This window comes from Leishmania braziliensis, chromosome 36 (assembly GCF_000002845.2).
Source record: "Leishmania braziliensis MHOM/BR/75/M2904 complete genome, chromosome 36".
Lineage (NCBI taxonomy): Eukaryota > Euglenozoa > Kinetoplastea > Trypanosomatida > Trypanosomatidae > Leishmania > Leishmania braziliensis.
Genome location: NC_009327.2, coordinates 1,613,331 through 1,635,763, shown reverse-complemented (window position 1 = coordinate 1,635,763; position 22,433 = coordinate 1,613,331). Strand labels below are relative to the sequence as shown.

Below are 22,433 nucleotides of genomic sequence, written 5' to 3'. Positions count from 1 at the left end.
ACAGAGAAGGAGAAGAAGGTAGGCCGAACCAAAGAGAGACCAAAAGAAAAAAAGGAAGGGGGGCCGAGAAGAACTCAAAAAAGAAAAATACAAAAAAAAATGAAAAAAAAAAAAACAACAAAAGAGAAAATGAAGTACAAGTGCAGATAGGAAAGAAAAAGGAGAGAAGACACAGTCGTGAATCAGCGATGTACACCAGCATCTAGCTCTCCTCTTTGGGGAAGTTCTTTTTTCGTTAGACTTCATTCTCTGCTCACTTCACTCCCCCTGTCCTTTTTCTTTTTCTCGTTTCGAAAAGGTAGGGGGCAGCCATAGCAAAAAAATTCGTATGTGGCGGCTACAACCACAAATATATCGGTGCGTTTGCTTTTTGTGGGTGTGTGCGCGCATGCAGAGTAAAAGAATGAACCCTCTGTATGTGCGTGGAGGTGACATCGCCAGTGCTGTCGATGAGAAAAGTCGCCGGCTGCACTCATACACGCATGCAGTGACAAACACATAGCGAGAAGGCAATAAATCCTGAAAAGAGGGTAAACATCAACAAACAAGAAAAAAAAAACAGGCAAATAAGCGTGCGAGAAGATGCGATGATGGTCGCTTTGTATTGTGTACTCAGCAAACGCAGAAGGAACGCAAAAGAAAAACAAAAAAAAAAAACACAAAAAAAAAAAAACACACAGCCGGAAGCAAGAGAAGGAAGGAAAAAGAGCGCTGGAAAGTAATACTGACAAAGGGAGGCAAACATGAAGCGAGAGGAGAAGAGGCACACGAAAGGAAACTTATGAGATATAGAGAAGGACCTGAAAGAAAGCGAAGACAGAAACAAAGGTGAGGGGGAAAGTGAATCTCACACCAGTAAAGCAACTGCACTTGATGCGCCCCTATCGCCCCAATTGTCTTTGTTGCCATTATGCTTCCTTGCGTGATTATGATCGACGCAGACACGGTGAGTGAAACGAGAGCATCTCGTTGTCCTCCTTTCCTTTCTTGCTTGTGGACATGGATGTCGAGTCACATTACCTTCTGCGGTTGCAAGTCCAAAAAAAAAAAAATGAAAAAAAGAAAACGAGTCCAAAGCGATATTCGCCAACTCTTTATTTTTCCTTGTGTATTTCGCTCCTTCACAAATGAGCAACAAAAAAGTGAACACTAGCGGAGAAGCGTGGAAAAATAAGAGTACCGCAAAGTCCCATGAAGGACTGACAAGAGCCAGGACACGTGTGCGCTGGTGCGCACGAGACGTTCAGGTGACTGGCGCTGTGGTCGTCGTCAATGTCAACCCCACTGCAGTGGGTTCCCGCTCAGGGAGAGACGACCGTGGTGCAGGCGTGGTGCGGTTGAAAATGGCACAGAACATAAGGCGGCATCCCGGGTGGGGCCATGTCAGAGTAGTAGTCGCATATGCAAGGAGCCGTGCCCGCACTTGCAAGCACGTACGACGGGACACCGAGGGGTTGTACTGATGCTACGGAGGCGGCGGTGGAGGGATTGGAAGCTGCGGTTGGTGTGAATGCCAACGGCATATGCGCGTGTACGAGCGCCCCAGCTGGTGAGAAAGTGGGCGATATGTTCATTCCCGACGGTGGGTATTGCTGCTGCGATGTAGTTGCGGTAGGGGAGCAATAGACACCACCGACCGGGCTCTGTGTTGTCATGCCAAGTGGCAGAAACGCGGGGCCAACGTTTGAAGCGACTCGGTGAGTCACCTGTGTGAAGACTGGCACAGCACACTGCATCACCTGCCCCGTGGTATTGGTAGTGTACACTGTCGGGGCCGCGACAGTGGGGTAAGTGTTGAACGTCTGAGCAGGCTGATGCTGCGAGGGAGCACTGAGAGGTGACACATTCGTTTCCATCCCCAGCATTGACTCCACTGGCGCTACGGTGAAGGGCACGGCTGCGGCTGGGGCGGAGTGGACTGAGTGCACCACAAATGGACTCAAAGGAGAACATCCCATCGGCACGCTCAACGGCGAGGTGGTCATCATTACCGGCTGTCCAGTGGTGGTTGTAGCCATAATGCACGGCATCGCCGCCGACGTGGCAGACATAGGCGGAAAGCAGGCAGCTGGGGTAGCGGTGTACGGGTACGGGGTAGCCTTGCAGGACTGCGGGATGTTGTTCAGGAACGGATGGCACAGAGCTTGTGCGCAGCTCAGTCGCTGCGACTCGTCAGGATGCAATAGGTCCAAGATCAGGTCGACAAGTCGCTCCAGCTCCTCTGAAGTCCCATCCACGTCCGAGTCGCCGTAGGGAGTAGCGGCTAACAGAGCGTCCTCCTCCATCTTGGCGTTCGGAGCATCGGCGGTACGGCGAGACCGCAGCTGCTGGTTGCCGGCCATGTGAACCTCTTGCAGTTTCTGCATCTGGTGCTTGCGCCACCGCTGCAGCCCTGCCTCGCGGGCGGAAAAAATCCACTGCCGCATGTGCTCCCGTCGCGCATCAGGCGACATATACGCCATGGGAAGCTGGAACTGCGCTGCCAAGCATCCCAGCGTAAGCGCCGCCTTAGACGGATGGCCAACGTGTTGGACAATCAGTGAGAGCTGATGCTGCAGGTTCTCGCCCGGGAAAAGCGGTTTGCCGGTGAAGAGTTCGAAGAGGACGCAGCCAACACTCCAGGAGTCGATTGCGGCGGTGTATGGAAGCCCACACAATACCTCCGGTGCACGGTACCAGAGTGACTGCACATCGTAGTACGTGTTCTCGTTGAAGCGGCGCACGGCGCCGAAGTCGATCAGGCACGTGCGGCAGTACGGATTAGAATCGGGACTGCATTTTTTCCGTTCCTGACACTCGTTACCCTTGTTGCTCAGCATATTGCGATCCACACGTAGGTCGTTGCAGCTATTGTTACCGGTGCCGGGGGTGCCTGCTGAGGCGGTTGACATGCTGAAGAGTGCATCGAGTCTGCTGCTGTGACGCACGTCCGCGCTGCTGATCGCAGCTGTGACGTCGCCGCTGCCGCGCTGTCCGTGCTGCTGCTGCGAGTAGCCCCCAAGACGGTTGCCGGTGCGCGAGGAAAATCCCGTGTTCCGATCGCTGTCCTGGGAGGCCACGTTATGCGTGTTCCCGAAGGAGTCAATCGAGTGCACGTCACGCCAGAGCTGATTGTGGGTATTGGCATTGGTGTCCAGCTTCAGGGTCTCTAGTCCGGGCGGCTGTACGTTTGGGAAGTTGTTGTGCTCGCCGCTCTTGTTCGACAGTCCACTGCTGGAATTCTCGCTCGGGGAGGGTCCCAGCACTGGCGAGGAGGAATCAGAGCTGACGGGGGTGCTGTAGCGCAGCATTATGTTCTCGGGCTTGATGTCGCAATGCATGTACCCGCTGTTATGGAGCGAGGACAGGGCGCCCAAGACGTGCAGAGCGACTTGGCGCACTTCGCTCAGCGACAGCGGACCAAAGCCACGATTTCGCAGTACCTCAAAGAGGTTTCGGTCCAGCAACTCTGAGACAATGCAAACATGTCCGGCGTCCTCGAAGGAGTCCAGAATGTTCGCAGAGTCGTGGTTTTCTTTGAGGCATAGCAGAGCGCTGATTTCGTTCAAAGCGGAGCGACGGTACGCGGCGTCACTTTGCGCGACCTTCACAGCGACATCTTTGTCTGTGAGAGTATCGTGGCACCGTATCACCTGCCCATACGTACCTGTACCGAGAACCTTGTTTGGGATGTAGCGACCCTGTTGGAAGAACGCCGGAGCTCGGTAAGACTTCATCGTCGCCAAACAGGAAAGAAAGAGAAAAAACAAGCACAGATCCGCTGTCGGCCGCGAACAAGAGAAAAAGGAGGGTGCTAGATGGTGGTGGTGGTGATAGTCGGTAGCCGTGCGTGAGAGAGAAAGAGAGAGATCAGGAACACGGCCAGCACGAGAATAAATCATAACAGTAATACTAACGACGGTAGGAAAAAAAAAAGAAAATGGGCGTGTGAACAATTCGGCGAGGAAAAAAAGCGAAAACGCAGCCAAAGTTGTGGGCGAACAACACACACAGACGGGAGATGAAAATTTGACAATCTGAGGAGCAACAGCAGAGAAACAGTGGAGGCAAAAAAAAATGTGGTAAAAGGCTTAAGGCAAACCAAACAAAGGAAAAAAAGATGGCAGACAAAGACGAAAAAAAAAAAAGAGAGAGAGAGATTAGAAACGCAAGATCAGAGTTATGCGAAACAAGAAACAAGAGAAGATAAGAGGAAGAGGGAGAAAGCAAAATAAAAATTGTGGAAAGTGGAGAGTAAACAGAGAAAAGGAGAAAATGCGTGGCACTTTTTACTCACCTTTCGAAGGCTAACTCTTCACTTACAAGCAAGTAAAAATTTAAAACAAGGGAAAGGGGCAAGCAAACACTCGATTGTGTTGTGGTTCTTTGTTTTCGCCAGAAAAGAAAACAGAGAAAAAGGCGACGGTGCGCCGTAAAGACCCCAGACACGCACTACAGCAATACGCGTTTTCGTTTGCAGCCTTTGCTTCAGTTGTGTGTGTGTGTGTGTTGCTTCCCTCCCTTTGTTTCGTGCTTTGTTTCCTTCGTTTTTCTTAGCGAGGAAGATTGAAATCCCCCCCAAAAAAGAAGAAACGAAATGCGGCAGTCCCTCTTCGTCTTGCTCGGGCGAAAAGGGAAAGAACAGCAGTACACTTTCCCCTTTCCCGTTGCGTTCGCGCTTTCCCTTTTTTTGATGTTGTGATTTCGCTGACCTCTTCTTCAGCGGCTTCTGTTTCCCCTGTTTGGTTCTTGGGTGAATCAACAGAACGAAAAATAAATGGAAAAGACAGAGTTGTGACTTAACCTGAAACACAGAAAAAAAAGAACAAACGAGAGAAAGCACTCAAATGCGCACACAGAGAAGAGAGAAAGGAGAGGAAGGAGGGAAAGAGAGGAAAGGTGGGTGAGGCGAGAGAGTGTGGCACACAAAAAGGGGGGCAAGCGGGTGCTTTGCAGAAAGATAGTGATAAAACCGCACAGACTGAAGTAGAGGAAAAGAAAAATGAGAGAGAAGGGGATGGATCAACCTCACACGAACAAAAAAAAAAAGAACAAAACGCGACGATCGTGGCGAAAACGCACCAGAGAAAGAGAGAGGGGGGGAAGAGCTGAGGACCCCCCAATTCAAGACGAAAAAAAAAGAGAAGAAACGGTGTCCAGCTCACCACACACGAGATATTGAGGAAGCGAAAAGATAAAAAAAAAAGGAAAGCACCGCAGTAAGCAGAAAATTAAAAGAAAAGTAATAAACACAAAAGACAAAGGGGGGAGCAGAAATCGATAGATGACGAAGAAAGGCAAAATAAGAAGCGAGAAAAGCTAACAAGGCACGAAAGGAAAAAAAAAGAACGTACAAGTCACACACACGCACACACGGAAGAAGAAAACAAAGAGAGAGAAAAAAGAGTCGATAAAAAAAATCAGAACAAAATAAACCCAAAAACTAAAGAGAGAGAGACGGGGAGAAAGGGAAACCAAACAACGTGAAAGGGAAATAACGAGAGTGGCTTATTTGCGAATTGAAGTGGAAAAATTGTGACGGAGACAAAGCGAGCCAGAAAGGAGGATAAAGTGGAGAGAGGCAGAGCGCAGGATGCACAAAAGACAAGAAAGAAAAAAGAGAACAAACAGCGCAAAGATAGATTAAAGAAGGGAATCCGTCCTCCTTGTTACCTTCCTCTTTGGTTGTTTTTGGATTCACGTTGCGTTGCTGTTGCTCTTCCTCCACGCGTGAACCCTTTTTCTTTTCTTGGGTGCTTCTCTGGCTCAGCGGCCGTCTTCGTCGAGTTATTCGTTCCTTTTTTTCCGCCTATTCGCTTGTTTCAAAAACAAGCGCAGTTGAGATGGAAACAAGAAGAAACGACGAGACAACGTTTTTTCTCCTTCTCTTTTGTCCGCTTGTTTGTCTTCTCTTAAAAGAAAAAGAGCAAAAGGAAGAAAACGTTATAATACAGACGGACAACGAACAGAGAGCGGGGTCAATTCAGGAGAAATACCGTTCAAGACAGACAGAAATGCAAGGAACTGAGGGGTGAGGGAAGGCAGTACGGGCTGTGCAAACGTTCTCACTCACACAATCAAGCAGGGTCGAATTTTATAGCGCTCTCGATGCCTCTTCTCTTTCTCTTCTTCGAGGGAGAGTCTTTTTCCCTGTGGAGGGTTCTTCTTTCTTCTTCTTGCGGCCTTCACAAGGGTAACTCTGAAGTGAAGAAGAAAACTTAAGGGGTTCACGCTATGTACGAACCAAAACCGCTGTAGGTTTGCATGTGTGTGTGTGTGTGCGTCTGGATGTGTCGGTGTATGGAAGCCTTGCTATTGTGAGAAACGTGGACAGAACTTTTGTGTAGGTCCTTTGAAAACAGGGAAAAAAAGAGAAGTGAAACTAAGGGGGGGGAGGGGGGACGGGAGTCGTTGCGTGAACGGTGTTGTGTCCGTCTTCTTGTGTGTATATCACTGGACTCTCCTCCTTTTCGTGGGTAGGTGGGTGATCGTGTCCGCTATTGCTGCACCGCGTACACGTTGCGAGTCGCCATGAAAACTCACACCACAGTCAATCGGATGTGTGGATCAGAGCAGCAGCAGCGAGAGAGCAAAGAGAGAGCAAAGAGAGAGCAGAGAGCAAAAAAAAGGAAAAACGGAAAATAACTGGCTCGAGCACGGGTCGCGAACTGTGTCTTTTGTGCGATCAAGCGCAACGTGCTGAGGAATGAAGAAGAGGGGTGCGAAAGGAAGAAGCAGCTGAAGAGATGACAAGAGCAAAAAGAGAAACAGCACAGCAAAAAAAAGAAAAACAAGGAGGCACAATCTCAGTTGTCACGTAAGCAGTGGAAGGGAGAAAACGAAGAAGGGGAGAGGCAAAAAACAACTTTCATGTACGCACTGCCGTAACGTGGTCAAGGATGCGCTGGGTGATGTAGAGACCGTACCCTTGAGAGAGACGACTGCGCGAGGTTCTGAATCGGATTCGAAGGATCGTGAACAAATCAACACGTCTTTTTTTCGTTCCTTTATAGATGTATAAAGGGCACCGGAGAGGGGGGCTTGAATACGATGCGTATAGATGCCCCCCCAAAAAAAGAAAACAAGGAGACACACCGTTGTACTTGGCTTCCTGTGTCACCGGTTTCGTTCTTCTTTTCTCTTTGTTCGCGCTTACTGTACCTCAGCCGGCGGCAAAATGACGTTCGGCCTATAAGCCCACTGGTAGTACAGAGGTGACAAGGCGTGGGTTCTTACTCGGGGTAGTTGTGATGGACGTAATCGTGAATGACACTCTCAACTTCCGGGTTTCAATCGTCAACTCAATCTCCTGTTCGACAAATTTCTGTTTCTCGTAGCTCCACTAGTGTACGTGCGAGGCAGAGTGCTCGAATGGTTTTGAAAGGAGAGCTATGCGCTGTAAGAGGTCATACACGCGTATGTCTGTATGTGTGGTACGTGCGCACTTCACGTATGAGAGATATATGAGGGAGGCTGTACAGAGGGAGAACAGGAATCCAGCGTTGTGTGTTGGTGTGTCGGTGATGTGAAACGGTATGGTGAGGGGAAGTCACAAACACACAAGAAAATAGCGAGTTTGGATTCAAATGAAGATAGGTGGAGACAAACAGAAGAAGTAAAGAAAAAATGGTAGAGAGCGAGAGGATCACAAGGGCAAGAGGGAAAGGCCAGGAGAGGGAAGAAACATCGCTCACTGACACAGGCATTTGAGGAAAAGAATACACTCCTCCTAAAGTTAGCGCGAGGCGCCCAAAAAAGCGCAGCAGGAAGAGGTCTCCTTTTTCCTCGCTATTGTCGTTCCTTTTCGTCGTTTTTTTTTTTTTGGTACATCGCCCCCTTTCCTTATCGTTGCCTCATTGAAGAGATTGCGCGGCAGGCGTCGACTCGACCATCAAGGCCCAGTCGGCTTGGGAATCTGATGATGTGCGCTATCGCGTTGTGTGCTGCCGAACGTAGGTGCACGACTACACGCGTGGGAAAATTAAAGCCATCAAAGGAGGGGGACATTAGGTTCCTGTGTTGCCTTCTTTTCGCTGTGTCCATCTTACACTTTCGCGGCCTTCAAGCAGTGATGGCTTTGCGAGCCGCCTGTTCCACCACAAGTCCAAGGTCCACACGCCAGAGCGCTACCGTGCGGTCCTTGCTCACGGACGCAAACAAGTATACCAGCTGCTCCTCTTCACTCAGCGTCTCCGAGCTGCTGTTTGGGGGTGTCGCGCCCGAGACGTCGACTTCGCGCAAAGGCGACTCATTGAGTTGTAGGGGGCTGCCCTGCGTGGCGGGCGTAGAGCTGGATGCAATGCGAGCCGTGATGGTGGTGGAAAGAGTGCGAGGCAAGTCGACATACATCCTCGGCTGGCGCACGTCAAACCCAAACGCCGCGACACGCGCGATTGACGGTGGTGCCATTCGCACATCATTTATCGTTTCTCGTTGGTAGCTGAGAATGCTGACAAGTCGCCCATCTCGCGCGTCGTACAGCCGCAGTGTGCTGTCCCAGCAACCCGCAACGACGAGATTCCTTTGCAAGAAGACGCTACCGATTCCTTTCCGCACTGTCACACTCCACATCAACCGCGCCTCCAAAAGCTCCCCCGCCGTCGCCGCCACGTCGTAGCAGTGCATGGCTCCCTCTGAGGAGCAGGCAAGCATCCGTCGCCCACTCCACCAACAGACCAGCGCCGATTCGGCAAAAGCGCGGGTGACATTGCGCACCTGGGCAACAGGCGAAGATCCATGAGGATGGAATACCTCTCCCGGCTGTTCTATCATGTCTGTCGCATCCGCATGGCGATAGCGAACCAGCACGATGTGGCCACTCTCAAATGCTACAGTGAGGTGCTGCGCGTCATGGCACATGGTAAGGCGCATGATCGTGCCTCCCTTGAACGTAGGGCATGCCGAGAAGGTGCATAAACGCCGGACGGAGAAGTTGCCGGACGCCGTGGTGGCCGCCGGGTGAGCGTAGCATAGGATCGAGGCGCGTTCGCCGCTGGAGGCCACAGATTTGAGAAAAGCTGCGGGTTGAGAAGGATGGTTAACCTCACTTTCCCCAGAAACTTTAGAGGGCTTCTGTTCCATCGCCGCCTGACGTCGCTCCTCCGCAGCTGCCCGTGCAATGAGAGCATCCATTGGGTTCATCCCTGATGTGCTTACATTCTCCTCCTCTTCCTCGTAGACGTTCGCACAGCTCACCGACGAGCGGGGCTCGTCGAAAGCCCCGCTTTCTTCCGACACCGTTCCATTCGCGGGCTGCACACTGCTGGGGTTTCGCCATGCCAACTCCCAGACCGTCACCTCACCTCCTAACTCGTGAGGAACGGCGAGATAAGTCCGCGTGAAATGGCTCACGACCTTCGAGATGCTCTCCGCTGGACAGAAGGCATGTTGGGGGGCGGTGAGCACCACGACAAGCTGCGGCACTCGAGTGGGCAATGAAGCGGCAGGTACATCAGCACACTGGCGCTTCAGGCACCAGATGTACACCCGCTGATCGCGACAGTGTGTGTAAAAGCAAATCGTTGACGAAGGCGTGAAGTCCAATCCTGGTGCGCTATCATCCAGAACGTCACCTGTTGATGAGGCTAACATTTTCTGAGAGTCGAGGCTGCGCGTTGGTTCCCGTCGAGAAAGTCGAAATCGCTGACGTCCCGGCCTCGTCCAGCCACTAGGACTCTTGGCGGCATGGTCAAGTACACTGGGACACACTGCGCCGCTCGGCACTTCGGCATCCACCCCACGCCGCAATGCGTCCACAACACCGCTACGATCTGGGCGTGCTGCTCTCTGCGGAGACGAAAGCGACAAAGGGATAAAGCCTACTGATAAAATGCTATGGCTGTGTGGACCGAAGGCCGGTGTAACAGCTTGCTCCAGCAGCACCGAGCTTCCGGGCCGAAACCCACCTGCTACCGGAGAGTCGGTATGAAAGCCCTCTTGGGAGCAACTACGGAGTTGCCGGTGGGCCTCCGCCAAGGCCAAAAAGGAGACTATCTTGCGCCGTGTGGAAAGGTTCCACAATACTACATGCCCACCTGCATCTCCGGAGAGGAACCAGCTTGATTCATCCCGCTGGTACACTTCAGAGGGGTAAAACCTGCAGCACAGAACTGGATCGGCATGCTCTTGCAGCACAAACAGCGGCAGCATCGATTGTTCGGTGGCGTTTGACATGACCTCCTGAAACTCGCCGTAATGCTAACACATCCTTTAGTCAAACCCTGGGAGTTGCTTGAGTAGCACAACATGCATTAGCACGCAACTACAACCTAGAAGTCAAAGCACAGTCAGCAAAACAAATGCCTCTTCCGCACACTCCAAGAAAGGGAGATGGTGAAAGAGAGAACAGTAGCGATACTCAACTGAGGCAAAGGCTGCCTACTACAAGGACACCCAGCAACCTCAGCGCTTAGTGGAGGGGTCAAGGGCCACCATAGGCCAGAAAGAAAACATTTTGCTTTTCGCTACATTACGAGCGTGCCTACCAGCCGCGTGGTCCCAAAGTGAGTAGGAGACACCCTGAAAAGGGGGTGTTCAGAAGGCTGTACATTTTTTTTTCGGTTATTCAGTCACACATATACGAGATAAAATAGGGCAATGGGCAGTACGATCCATTGAGGTGCATGGCGTGAAGGCAAATGAGAAGGAAAAAAAAAGAAGGGACACTCAGCGGAACTTTGTGGGCCCTGCGAAGAGTGTTGATTTATATACATCACCAACTGGAATGAAACTCCATGCGGTAGTTCCTCACTGGCAGAAAGGGTAAAGAAAAAAAGAAAAAAGGTGTGCTCAGCATACATAGTGACCGAAGAGGCGACCAACAGGGTAGAAAAAAAAGCTCCTATATGGTGCATGGGAAGCAAAAAAAGTGTACATCAACCAGGGGGAAAAAGATGGAGAAACGAACCCAACAGGAAAGGAAAAGCACAGGACGTGTATGTACTCCGCTCGGCAAAAAAAGAAAGTGCACAAGGTGAGTGTACCCTTACCAGCGCCACCACTGCTTCACACGATAGCTTCTACTTGATCGGCTGCACCTCCGCCCGCATGCAGCCCTCAATGGACTCGTTCTTAAGGCTGATTGTCTGAGCCACGTAGTAGTCGGTAGAGCGAAACTGAGTCTCATCGCTCACCTCATCGAGCTTCACGTCACGCATGTCGATCACTGCACGATAAGGCGTTTGATTAACGTGCAGCAGGCTCGCAATATCCTCCAATATTTCGCGAGGGATAGCCGTGTTTTCCAACCAGATGTGCTGAAGCTGCGGATTAACCTTGAGGGCAAAATACAGTGCCGCACCGCCGTTCGCACCAATTGCATTACCTGTAAGGTTTAGCGCCTCGAGTGCATGATTTACACGCAGTACCTCGGCAATTGCAATGCAGCCCGCATCAGAGAAATTGTTGCTGCTAAGATCCAGCGACTTTACAACGCTGCAGTCCTGCAAAATTCCGGCAAGAATAACCACATCTTCATCCGTCAGTTTGTATGAGTTTGTGACGCCGTTGAGGTCAATGTCTTTGGGCAGCGCTTCACCGCGGGCGGTTGCCAAGTGCAATTTTTTGAGTACTTCAGACCCCAAGTTCAGCGAAACCAGGTGCGAAACACGCTCCAAACTTTGAGGGGAGAATAAGTTATTGGTGACATCCACACTGCGCAGGTGAGAAACACGCTCCAAACAGGCGATAATCTGCTGTGCCCCAGACTCATCGATCTGGTTGTCCGATAAATCCAAGGAAACCAGCGAAGGGCATAGTTCCACCACCTCCACAATGTACGGAACACAAGCTGACGAAAGGGTGTTGTGCGACAGCTTCAGAGACCGCAGCATTCGAGAGCCCACCAAACTCGCACACAAGAATTGGCACATCGAGTCATCGAGTGAGCAGTCAATAGGGCGACTCATGTCAACGTCCTCCAGAACCGCGCCAGCATCGATAGAAAGGATAATATGCTTCAGCTCAGTCGGGCCGGTGTTCAAGGCGAGGTTTCGCTTCAAAAGTGACACCTGCTTGCTGACTGCGTCGTCATCAGCAACACCAATCCACACAATACTCTGGTTTTTTTCGAGGCCCTTAGCGAGGATTTCGATGCCGAGATCGGTAATGTTGGTGTTATACAACAGAACCTCACGGAGCGTCTTGGTGTTCGGAAAGCCATCCACCAATTTCGCCACGGCATCATCATCGATTGGGTTTTTTGATAAATTAATCGTTCGCACCTTGCACGTGCGTTGGGATAACATTGCAGCCAGCGCGGCACAACCGTTTTCGCCGATGTGGTTTCCGCTCAGGTCGATGACTTCCACAAACGTGTTGTTGTTCAAAGCAGTGCAGATAGTACTGACACTTAGGTCGTCAATCACACGCTCGTCATCAGGGTTGGACAGCTCAATTTTTTTGAGCGACACATCCTCATCATGTAGGCGGTAGCAAACCCTCTTCACTGCAGCGCACTCACGATTAAGAGAGCACGCGATCTTCACTCGCTCGACAAACTCAGCGGGGACACGGGTGCGCTCGAGCTTGAGCTCGCGCAATGTATTGTTCTCACGTAGCACGCGTAGAAGCGCACTAAGACCATCTCCATCCATCATGTTGTTCGACAAATCCAGCAACTGTAGCGTTTGATTCGTCGCAAGTGCCTCGCAAAGCCTGTGGGCACCGCGGTTTCCAATCGTACAGCTGGAGAGGTTGAGTTCTAACATGGTGCTGTTGCTGGCAATGTAGTCGGCAAGGTACGAAGCTCCCATATCGCCAAACGAGTTGTGCGACAGATTCAGTCGCCGTACCGTCGAATTAAGCCGAAGCGCCTGTGCAAGAACCCACACTGAGTCGTCGTTGAGAGTGACATCGTTACCTGAAAAATCAACGGATACCACATCCTTGCAGTTGTTCTCGATCGAAGGCAATACCGAGCGGATTCGCGGCGGGGCACGATTCACCATGGTGAGCCCAGCAATTTCCTGCATGGATGCAGCAGAAATGGCGGGGTTTACATCCACGTTCAGAGTTGTCAACTTCGGATTAGCACGAAGCGCGGCTGTGATGAACTGAACACTGTCATCGTCAAGACTGTTGTTCGCAATATTGACCTCCTCCACGGCGCACTTGCCTTTCGCCAGCACCACAAAGAGCGTTTGTATACCTGCAGCTGTCACGTGACAGTTTGCCAATTCAATCACCTTTAAGGTTGAGTTCTTCTGAAGGGCATCAGACAGCAATTTCAGTCCAGCGTCATCGACCAAAGTGTTACTGATGTTCAGATGCTGAATAACTGAGCTGGCGGCAATGAAATCAGCAAGGTGATACATACACGTGGGCAAGGGCGCGTCCCACTGAAGGTTGATCTCTTGCGCAGCCGAGGAATTGTTGCGGAGAGCGACAACAGCGCGCTTGATGGCGGGGTGTTCTTGGTTCACCGCACACTCCTTCTGAACCACACCGCAATAGGCTGGTGTGATTGAGGTGGCAGTGAGTACAAAACTGGTGATGCAGCTGTTGTGATCAAACATGCTTGAAATAAGCTTCCGTACCAGGTCATTTGTGAGCCCCATGTTTGAGGAGAAATCAAAGCTTCTCAGAGAGCGGTGATGGGCGAGGTCGGCAGCTTCGACAAATTTCAGCACGGCGTCGTTTGTCAAAGAGCATTCCCGGAACGAGAGACTGGAGACTTGCGTGTCTTTCAGAAAGGTACCGACCACAAACATACCGCCAGGGCCGAGGTCAAGACCGCTGAAATCCACGGCTTCGAGGCCCTCGAGTTGGAGCAGGTACTGCAATAACTCTTTCTCCAGGTCGCCATAGGACATTCCAGAGAACGAAATTTGTGAGGCTTTCCCGGAAAGTAGTGTGGAGCGCACAGCAAGAGGATATTTCTCGCGTTTACTCAGATAGTAGAGACGTGCTGCCGTTGCAACACTGCAAGCGTTGTTTCGCAGGTCAAGAAGTTTGATTGATGTCTCTTTCTCAAAGAGCGAGAGAAATTGGAGAGCACCATCTTCGTCGATCTGATTGTTGTGAAGGTCCAGTGATTGCACCAGTGCAGTCTCTAGGAAGCGCATCAGACATGCCACGCTAGAGGATGTAATGCTGTTGTTAGATACATCAACCGTTTTGACATCAGTAGGGGAATGCTCCAGTGCGGTAATCAGCAGCTCCAGCTGATGATCATTGAGGTCGAGCTTGGCGCACTTGATGTGCCCATCACCCTTCTTGGACAGGCTAGCCAAGGTCTCTTTAAAAAGATCCTCCGACATTTTCTTTTCGTGTCACGAGAGGGGGGAAACTTGTATGCAGCTTGAAAGGGGATAACAGCGGCTAGCTGGGCAGGAAGAGAGGGTGTTCTCGCTTATGATCGGGCTAAAGAGCAGTGAAAAAAAAAAAGGGGGGAGGGCGGTAGAGGAACGCAGTGAATGGTGAAGAGGCTGCTAGAAGGGGGTGCGAGTGTGAGGTTTCGCAAAGATGAGCGTTATCCTTTATGGCGCACATTGGTAGGGGCCCTTGAAGGGCAGCGTAAATGCCGTTGTTGGTGAACGGAGTGGAGTCAGTGAAGAAAACTGTGGAACTTCCTTTTCATTGTAAAGTGCGGCTTCGCATTTCCCAGATTGGCTGCTGCGGTAGCCCACAGAACTCAACCGCGCTGCAGAGTCACGCTTTCTGAATGGCGGCTTTGTGCGGGTGGTGGCCTTCCTGAAACCGCACAGCGTGACATACGCTCTGGTATCCCAAAGGGCAGTTCCGCTGCAGGGCTGGCCAATAACCGTGGCCTGCCCGTGGCGTCTGTGGGTGCGTCTGCCACGCGTTGGTGGGCTGGGTATGTGTATGGGGGGGGGGGGGGGGGGGGCGCTGTAACCGCGGCGCGCTGTTTTGGTTTTGGGGTCGGCTTGGGGTGGTTGGGGGGCTTTCCAGGGAAGTGCGGTGGGGCGTCAGCGTTCCCTGCCGCTATTCGGCAAGGCCATTCGTTCGCAGACGCGTGTGGAACACGGGCACCACCGCTCCGGATTCCGATTCCGGGAACCTTGGTTCGGGTCCGGGCAGGAGAGGCTTCCCCCCTGCCCGCTTTGGGGTAGGTCAGGGCGGCCTGCGCGGGCGTGATGTGCGGAGCGGTGGCCGGGTAACGAAAGCCCCCGCACTTTCTCTTTGGCCGAGCAGTTGGGCGATACGGAAGCGACGTGTGCGCGTTGTGAGGCAAAACGCTTTGATCTATGCCTCCTTTCCCATCGGGATGGCACGGAGCTCAGCTGTCAGCGCTGTTACCAGCCGCTGGCACAGAGAGTCAGTTAGCCCATGCAAAGTGCTGAAGCGCTGTGCTACGTCTCGTATGTTATCCCCTGCGTGTAAGGCAAGGCGCTCTTGCCTGCCGTGCGGCAGATCGACGTCAACATATAGCAGCGGCTTGGCAAGGTGTGCCACCGGTGCCCGCACGGCAGACCGTGCTGCAGGCACCGAGTGGCAGCTCGCCTTTTGTAGGCTCGGCTTTAGCGACTGCGCGCGCTGCCGCGCGGCGATCATGCGGCGCACCGCCGTCTCCAAACTGGTCGTCAGAGGGGCTACCACTGCCTCAGCACGGTTGCCATCGCTGTGGTTGAAGGGCTGTCTCGTCCACCATGCAAGGCTGTCGCGCGCCTGGTACAACTGCTGGATGTTCGGCTGGAAGGTAGGCAGCGGGGTGGACGCGGGCTTGCGCCTCTGCACAATAGCCGTATTGCTCAAGCTAACAGGGCGCTGCTCACAGACGGAGTTGATCGCAGGCTTGAAGGTGCACTCGCGCATCAGCCCGCCAGGAACGCGCTTCGTTGCCCTCTTGAGTTCCCTGCTAGCAGTGCTTGAGAGCAGATGCGAGTCACTCGGTATTGCACGAAAGGACGAACTCGTGCGTCGACTGTGCGACACGGGCGTGCTGCAGAGACACGACGCCGCGGCAAACGGCGAGCGATGATGGGTGCGGGAGGTGGCGCTTGGATGGGTTGGCGTGGTGATGACGGGTTCGCCTGGGTTGCGTTCCTCCGGACTGGGGTCGAGAACCGCCGGCGGCTCCATGGCCATCGGTGACCGTTCCTCACCGCGAACGCCAGCCTGCGGCTTCTCCGCTGAGTCTAGGGTAGTGGACGATGTGTGAGAGACGTTAGTGTGTAAAAGGTCGGCGTCGCACTCCGCTACGTCGACTCTCCTCTCGTCACCACTATCGCTGTTGGTGGATGGCGATGTGCTCTCTGTGTCCGTGTGTGCCTCTTCCTTTCCTCCTTCGCGACTTCTCCACACAACGGAGGATGAGGACGCTGACAGTGCGTTGCCAGCCGAAGCGCTGCTACCGCTGCTGTCTACCTCTGGCGCAGTGGGTTCTGACACTGGCACCGCCTTCATGCGTGGCAGTGGGGCCACTCGGTGCGAGTCGCTCCCAGCGTAGGGGTGGTGCATTGTTGCGCCGCTGGAGGCGCTGTCGCGCTGCTGTGCCACTGGTGACGATACGCTTACTTGCGCCGAGGTAGGGGACCACCGCGTGCGATTTGTAACAGCCGCCCGCCAGACTGTCGAGAAGACGTATATGAACTGCGCCGCATCCACTGTTTCGTCTTGCTTGAAGGCTTCCGAGGCGCCACCTTCGAGTGCCATTGCCGTGAGAAACTTGGTGATCAGAGCATCGTGCTGAGGTGAGGTGATACCCAGTGCGTTAAGCATCCCAAGCACCGTTCTCACGTACACCACCCGTGGCCGACGCTGGGGGAGCGTGTCGCCGCTGTTCACGGAGTGCACGCGCCGCACTAAGGCTGCTCCGGGTTCACGCGCCTCCCTGATCGCCACGCTGTGCCAGAGATCCCACACACGCTCCACAACGTCGTTTTCAGTGTCTATAATGAATGCCTGCGTCTCAGGCCTGGGCGTCGGTGCGCCACACTGTCGCTGCACGTGGCTTTCCCCACGGCTGGCAGACCTCCGCTGCCCATCGTGTTCCTGGCGCTCGCGGAGAGTCGGTGCATACCGGGCAAGGCGCCTACTGCGTGGGTTGATGTGTGGTTGGAATGGACATGCATCTTCCATCGCACACATCTATAAATGGCTGTGGATGCCGGGGAGGGAGGAAGACTGAAAGAGGTCGCTACACAAAGGTGCGATCAAAAGGCCGAGGAAACAAGAGAACACGGAGGCACAGGAGGTGTGGTATTTTCATTCAGTCATGAGGCCACCAGAGCCGAGTGGAAGGTGACGCCGTCATGCAGATACAGAGATACCTCCCAAAGAGGTTTGCGACATCGGGAAGAAACAGACATCGAGCACGTTCGTCGGTTGAGCCCACGCGCGCCTTCGCAAACGCATATGCAGTGCGTACGTCACACACCAAGCGCGTTTGTGAGTGTCTGAGTGTGCGGCGGAAGGTTGACCGGTGCGGGTGTATTCAGAGCCTTTACGGTAAACACACCGACTTTTTCGCCGCGTTTTCACTGCTGAACGTTTGCTGTTGTTTTTTTCAATGTGCCCATTCTGTCGTAGAGAATGAGCCACACACCACTCTGCCCCTCCCCCCTGGCCCATCGCCTGGTGCGGAGCAGAGGTTGGGAGACACTACAGCAACGCGCCCACTCAGACATCGGAATGCGGCCCCTGCCTCAGACTCTACACATCCGCCCTGCAGGTCGCCTCACAGCCGCTCCCATGATGCCGCCCACCACCTGGTGCATCCTTCAAGGGGACTCAGGCTGCCCACATCAGTAAGCAGCGAGGGCCGGCTGGGACACGCGCGAGTCACGTGGACACTCTGCCCATCATATGGGCGACACAAGCATGCTCCCTGTCTGCGGGTCGCTCTGGCCTCCCCCCACGTCGTAGGCACCTGACCCGCCCTCACCCGAAGCGCTTCTGCATGGGCAGGGGTAGGGGACTGCTTTGCTTCCTCACACACGCGCAGAGAGCGGGGTACCGGACATCCTGAGAGGCCACGCGCTGAGGTGTTCCCCGTCATCGGGGTGTTGTTACGCGCAAGGAAAAAAAAGGGTCGACTCCTGCGTTACGACTCTTATGCTCCCCCCCCACACACACACACTTTCTCAGCAGGGGAGGGGGAGGAAAGGAAAGAAACACACAAGTACTTACAAGAAAACTGACAGACTGCTGAGGGTGAGAACGAGGAAGATAAAACGCAAAGTAGGGCATCGTTGAGGAGAAGGTGCAGACTTATCAAGCAGTGTATGTAGATGCCACTGACGTGTGCAGGTGTGGCGAGCGGAGTACTACCACCGCGCCATCATATACTGTTTGAGAGGAGGATACTAGCAGAGTTATTCACCTTTAAAGGCCAAGCGAGAACACTACACGATAGACCAAATCAAGACGTCCGGCAACGCGTCAACATTCTTTGCCACCCTTTCCTCAGCGTTTCTCCTGCTCTCCTTGGTCGCCTCTACCTGTTAGGTTAAAAGATGGTGCCAGAGAAGGTCCCCGCGAGGCAGGCTGGGTACGACACGAGGTGATCTAGAGAGTAGCGCATCATGTTCTGCACCTCCGCCAGCTCCTCCAGCGCCGGCACGAGCGCATCCCCAAAACGAGTCAGCAACGCTCCATGCGAGCGAACCACATCCGCAAGGATGCCTTGCACCAAGTCGACATTTTGGTTGCGTCGCAACCACGCCGTTATGAAAGACAACAAACCCTTCACGCATGCTTGCATCCTCGCCAGCTCAGTAGCTGTGTAGCTGCTGCCGTTCACGTAGTCCACCGCGCGCTTCAGCTCCAGGTCGATCGCTTGAGCCGTTTTGAGCGACAAAAAGTAGTCCATGAGGGCATCGTGTTCCGCGTTCACGAGCATCTCCTGCACCCGCGTCAGCGCCTCCATGTCAGCACGCATAACCCGCCCCTTCTCGTTCTCGGCATCGCCCTTACGGTTATCAGACACCAGGACCAGAAAAGTGGGCCGCAGCTCCTGTGTGGTGGGCAAAAAGAAGGGCACATCTTTTTTCTTGGGCGGGAGCAGAGGTTGGTTCTTCTCCTTGATCTGGTCCAGAACAGTGAGGTTAAACCAAAGGCGCTGCGGCACGCCAGCGAGCTGCATCCCTTCTGTCGCGATTGCATCGAGCGCCAACTGCTGTGCCTCTATCTGTCGACGGCGTACCAGGGCAATGTCCTGCGATGCATCAAACAAGCATGCCTCGGTGGTGGCTGCCTCCCGCTCCTCTGCCTCAGCGACCGCGCGCTCTTCTTCCTCCGCCTCCGTGAGTGCCGCGCTTGCAGACGTGCGCGGCACGCCTCCGTTTGCACTGCCCTCGCTAGTCCCCTCAGCTGCCCCGTGCGCAGTGGGGAAGTGCAGCCACGGCAGCGTCTCCACCGCGTTCGCCTTCGGAGCCAGGACCACCTCCGGCACGTACCCATAGCGGATGTTGTTGACCCACAGATACGCGCCGCGCTCACCGGCGTGTGTGGTGACGAGGAAGAGCGCATCAGGGTGAAAACTGAGGGATAAAGCGGGCGATACGAAGCGGTACTGCCCGACACAGGCGGCGGCGGCCAAGTCCCATATGAGTAGCGCACCATCTCCGGAAGTCGATACTACGTAGCGGTAGGTGTCAGGAGCCAGTGCAAGTGCCGTAACAGGGCTGTTGTGGCCGTCCAGCTCGCGGACTGGGACGCGCAACTCCCCCTCGGTGAGGCCAGCGTCAGGGTTGGCATGATAGACGCGAATGGTAAAGTGTTGAGCTACAATAAAGAGCGATGACGACTCGTGCAGACACGACTTGGTCATTGGCTGGCCGGTAGGAATAGTTGCCTTCAACTTGCCACTCCACAGGTCCCACATCTTGATCACACCGTCCAGCCCGGCCGTCACGACGACGGTATTGCCGCATGCCACTTCTACGCATTCTACCGAGCTGTCATGAGCTCGATCGGCACCAAGACCGGCGTCGAACAGGTGGCGCACACTGCGGTTCTGCAGGCTCAAAACGGCGACGTTTCCACTGGAGTACCCGACGACGGCGTAGTTGCCGCAGTCCGACAGCGCCAGCGCACGGGCGGTGTGGGCGGAAGTTTGGATGCCGGATAGCTTAAACTCCATCGCGCGGCTATCCATGCGCCAGCCGCATGCCAGCGCAGATGCGGTGTGTAGCGACACAAGACTCGACCACTGGTAGTTGCGCGTGGTCGAGGCGGCAAGCGCGATGGCAGGAGGCAGCTTCACGGCTTCCCGCCCCATGTTCAGCTCGCGCCCGCGCTTGCCCAACTTGCCCTGCGACAACTCCCATGAGGCCCGATCGGAAAAGACGTGCGTGACACGCAGGGCTCGGTCGTTTCCGGCCGTGACAAGAAGGTCTGTGTTGTAAAATATGGCGTCTGTGCAGCTCCCCATGTGCCCGCGGCGCTCCCGCACCAAAACACCAAGACCGTCCACGGTGTCAAAACGGAATTGCATGAGGGCGTTGTCAGCGCCACCTGTGACGAGCAGTGATGTGTACTCAGGTAAGTCGAACATGACGAGCGAGTGCACGACGTCGACGTGAGGACGTTCCAGTGCCTCCAGCTCCGACCGCACTTGCTTAGACCGGGTCAAGGTGCCATCCATGCATCGATTTTCGAGGTCCCAGACGACTACCTCCCCACGACTCGTTCCGGTCACCAGCAGGCCGTCCTTGTCCGTGCGAAATAGCAGCGAAGTAACGGCGCCGCTGTCGCCATGGTCGAAAGTGGTGATTACCTCATCCGCTGCCACGTTGCACACAACAGCCTTCCCCTCCGTTGTGCCGTAGACGATGATGTCCTTGTACCTACTACAAGCGAGCGCCGTGATGGCGGCGACACCCCCAGCGGTGGCGCGTGATGTCTGCCCGGTGCTACTACCACTGCCGCTACAGCTGCGCACGGAGTACCACAGGCAGACACCAGAGCGGAAGTTCCAGAGCTGCAGCGTTCCCTCTGCCGTCGCGAGAAGCAGCTTGTTCGTGTACGCTGTCAAAAGTGCAAGGCACGTGACCGTCTCACTCTTCTCCACCAACATCTCTTGTAGCACCGTACCCGTCTTAAGCTCCCACACGACGATACGCTTGTCCTCGCCAACGCTGAAGAGGAGGTCATCCTGGGCCAACAGGAGTGTGATGTTCGGTTTTGTGGCAGCTTCATGATGGCTCGACCAGAGGGGCTTGTGGTGCACGTAGACGTGCAGGCGCGGCCCCTCCCCGACAGCGCGGTACTTGCCGGCCTGTGCCACCGCCTGCACCGCGTCCTGAAACGTCGGACCTCCGCGCATCATCGCCAGTTCCTTTCCCTTGTACAGCTGAAAGGTGCGGCCAGTGGCCACCATCAGCACCGGCGTACCGTAGAGCAGCGTGGGGGACACCGGGACAGATCCGCAGATGGAGCCCACCACCCGAAACGGGTCAAAGGATTGCATTGTCCCCCCTCCCCCTCCTGGTCAGCTACAGCGGAACCCAAAGGGAGATTGAGTCGATGAAGGAGGATGCTTGAGATGTGCAGTGAGAGAGAATGGCGGTGTTCACTTCTTCACGGACAGAGGCAACTCCGTGTCCGCTGTCAGATTCGTCTTGTGTTTCGCCCTTGTTCTCGTCGTTGGGGCCGAGGAGAGGATGAGAGACAAACCCCTGGGGACGCTTTCTTTTTTGTGTGTGGTGCACGCGCGTGGGGATTTGTACGAGGCGGCAGAGAGAGAGAGAAAGGAGTTATATGAAGTGTGATGGCACTTTGACATGATTGAGCGGAACCGGGATGGGAGGTGACGCAGAAAGGAGACTTGTGAGCAGGATGACTCATGCTCGCGCAACGGGTAGGTCAAAACTGTGGTGATAAGGGGCTGTGCTGCTTGACACTACAACCCCCCACCTCCGCCCATAAGCTGCTATTTGTGTAGCGTGTACTAAAGTTGAGGAAGGAGGCTTGAATCGACCCAAAGAAGAGGTTTACCTCGCTTCGCTTTCTCTCACTATTTACCGCCACCTTACTTTATATATATATATATGTATATATATATATATATGTGTGTGTGTGTGTGCTACTAAAGAAGGTAGTCGGTTCGTTGACTTCTGCAACTGCTTCTACTGTAGAGCAATCCTCTGTTCACGTTCATTTTTTTGTTGTGGTTGCTCTTTGCGCCTGCTAACTGACATGTACGTCTCGGGTACACCAGAGGCGTGAACTAAAACACACGAAACACGAGCGAAGGTGCCTGAAAGGGAGAACAAAAAAAAAAAAGCGAGGAGCGACAAGGAAACGCAGACACACGCACACTAAACCACGCAGATCGACTTCCAAGAAAATGCACAGGCACAGATAAGCAAGCAAGCATGGCGACGGAAGGGAGTAGCTGTCTAAGTAGCGCCATCAGGAAGAAAGGAACCGTTAAAACACGCGCACAAAGTGGAGGAGACACGCACGTAAGAAAGAAAAGGAAAAAAAAAATATATAAGAAACGGGTAAACTACACGAAGAACAAAACAGCGAACTGGTGGGTGAGGTGG

At 53.9% G+C, this 22,433-nt stretch overlaps 5 protein-coding genes across 5 annotated transcripts; all 5 read right to left on the bottom strand.

The window, feature by feature from the left end:
• Positions 1-1,301: 1,301 nt before the first annotated feature.
• LBRM_35_4500 (protein kinase-like protein) lies at positions 1,302-3,881 on the bottom strand (the record flags this gene model as incomplete). Its single annotated transcript, XM_001569019.1, has 1 exon — positions 1,302-3,881. The coding sequence occupies one exon, from the start codon at positions 3,879-3,881 to the stop codon at positions 1,302-1,304; it is 2,580 nt and encodes an 859-aa protein (XP_001569069.1).
• A 4,159-nt stretch (positions 3,882-8,040) lies between these two features.
• On the bottom strand, positions 8,041-10,152 carry LBRM_35_4490 (conserved hypothetical protein; the record flags this gene model as incomplete). The annotated part of the gene is made up of 1 exon (XM_001569018.2): positions 8,041-10,152. One exon carries the CDS (start codon positions 10,150-10,152, stop codon positions 8,041-8,043), a length of 2,112 nt encoding a protein of 703 aa, XP_001569068.2.
• Positions 10,153-10,997: 845 nt separating this feature from the next.
• On the bottom strand, positions 10,998-14,237 carry LBRM_35_4480 (conserved hypothetical protein; the record flags this gene model as incomplete). The annotated part of the gene is made up of 1 exon (XM_001569017.1): positions 10,998-14,237. One exon carries the CDS (start codon positions 14,235-14,237, stop codon positions 10,998-11,000), a length of 3,240 nt encoding a protein of 1,079 aa, XP_001569067.1.
• A 946-nt stretch (positions 14,238-15,183) lies between these two features.
• Positions 15,184-17,019, bottom strand: LBRM_35_4470 (conserved hypothetical protein; the record flags this gene model as incomplete). The annotated part of the gene is made up of 1 exon (XM_001569016.1): positions 15,184-17,019. The coding sequence occupies one exon, from the start codon at positions 17,017-17,019 to the stop codon at positions 15,184-15,186; it is 1,836 nt and encodes a 611-aa protein (XP_001569066.1).
• Positions 17,020-18,388: 1,369 nt separating this feature from the next.
• Positions 18,389-21,352, bottom strand: LBRM_35_4460 (conserved hypothetical protein; the record flags this gene model as incomplete). Its single annotated transcript, XM_001569015.2, has 1 exon — positions 18,389-21,352. The coding sequence occupies one exon, from the start codon at positions 21,350-21,352 to the stop codon at positions 18,389-18,391; it is 2,964 nt and encodes a 987-aa protein (XP_001569065.1).
• Between the last annotated feature and the right edge of the window lie 1,081 nt (positions 21,353-22,433).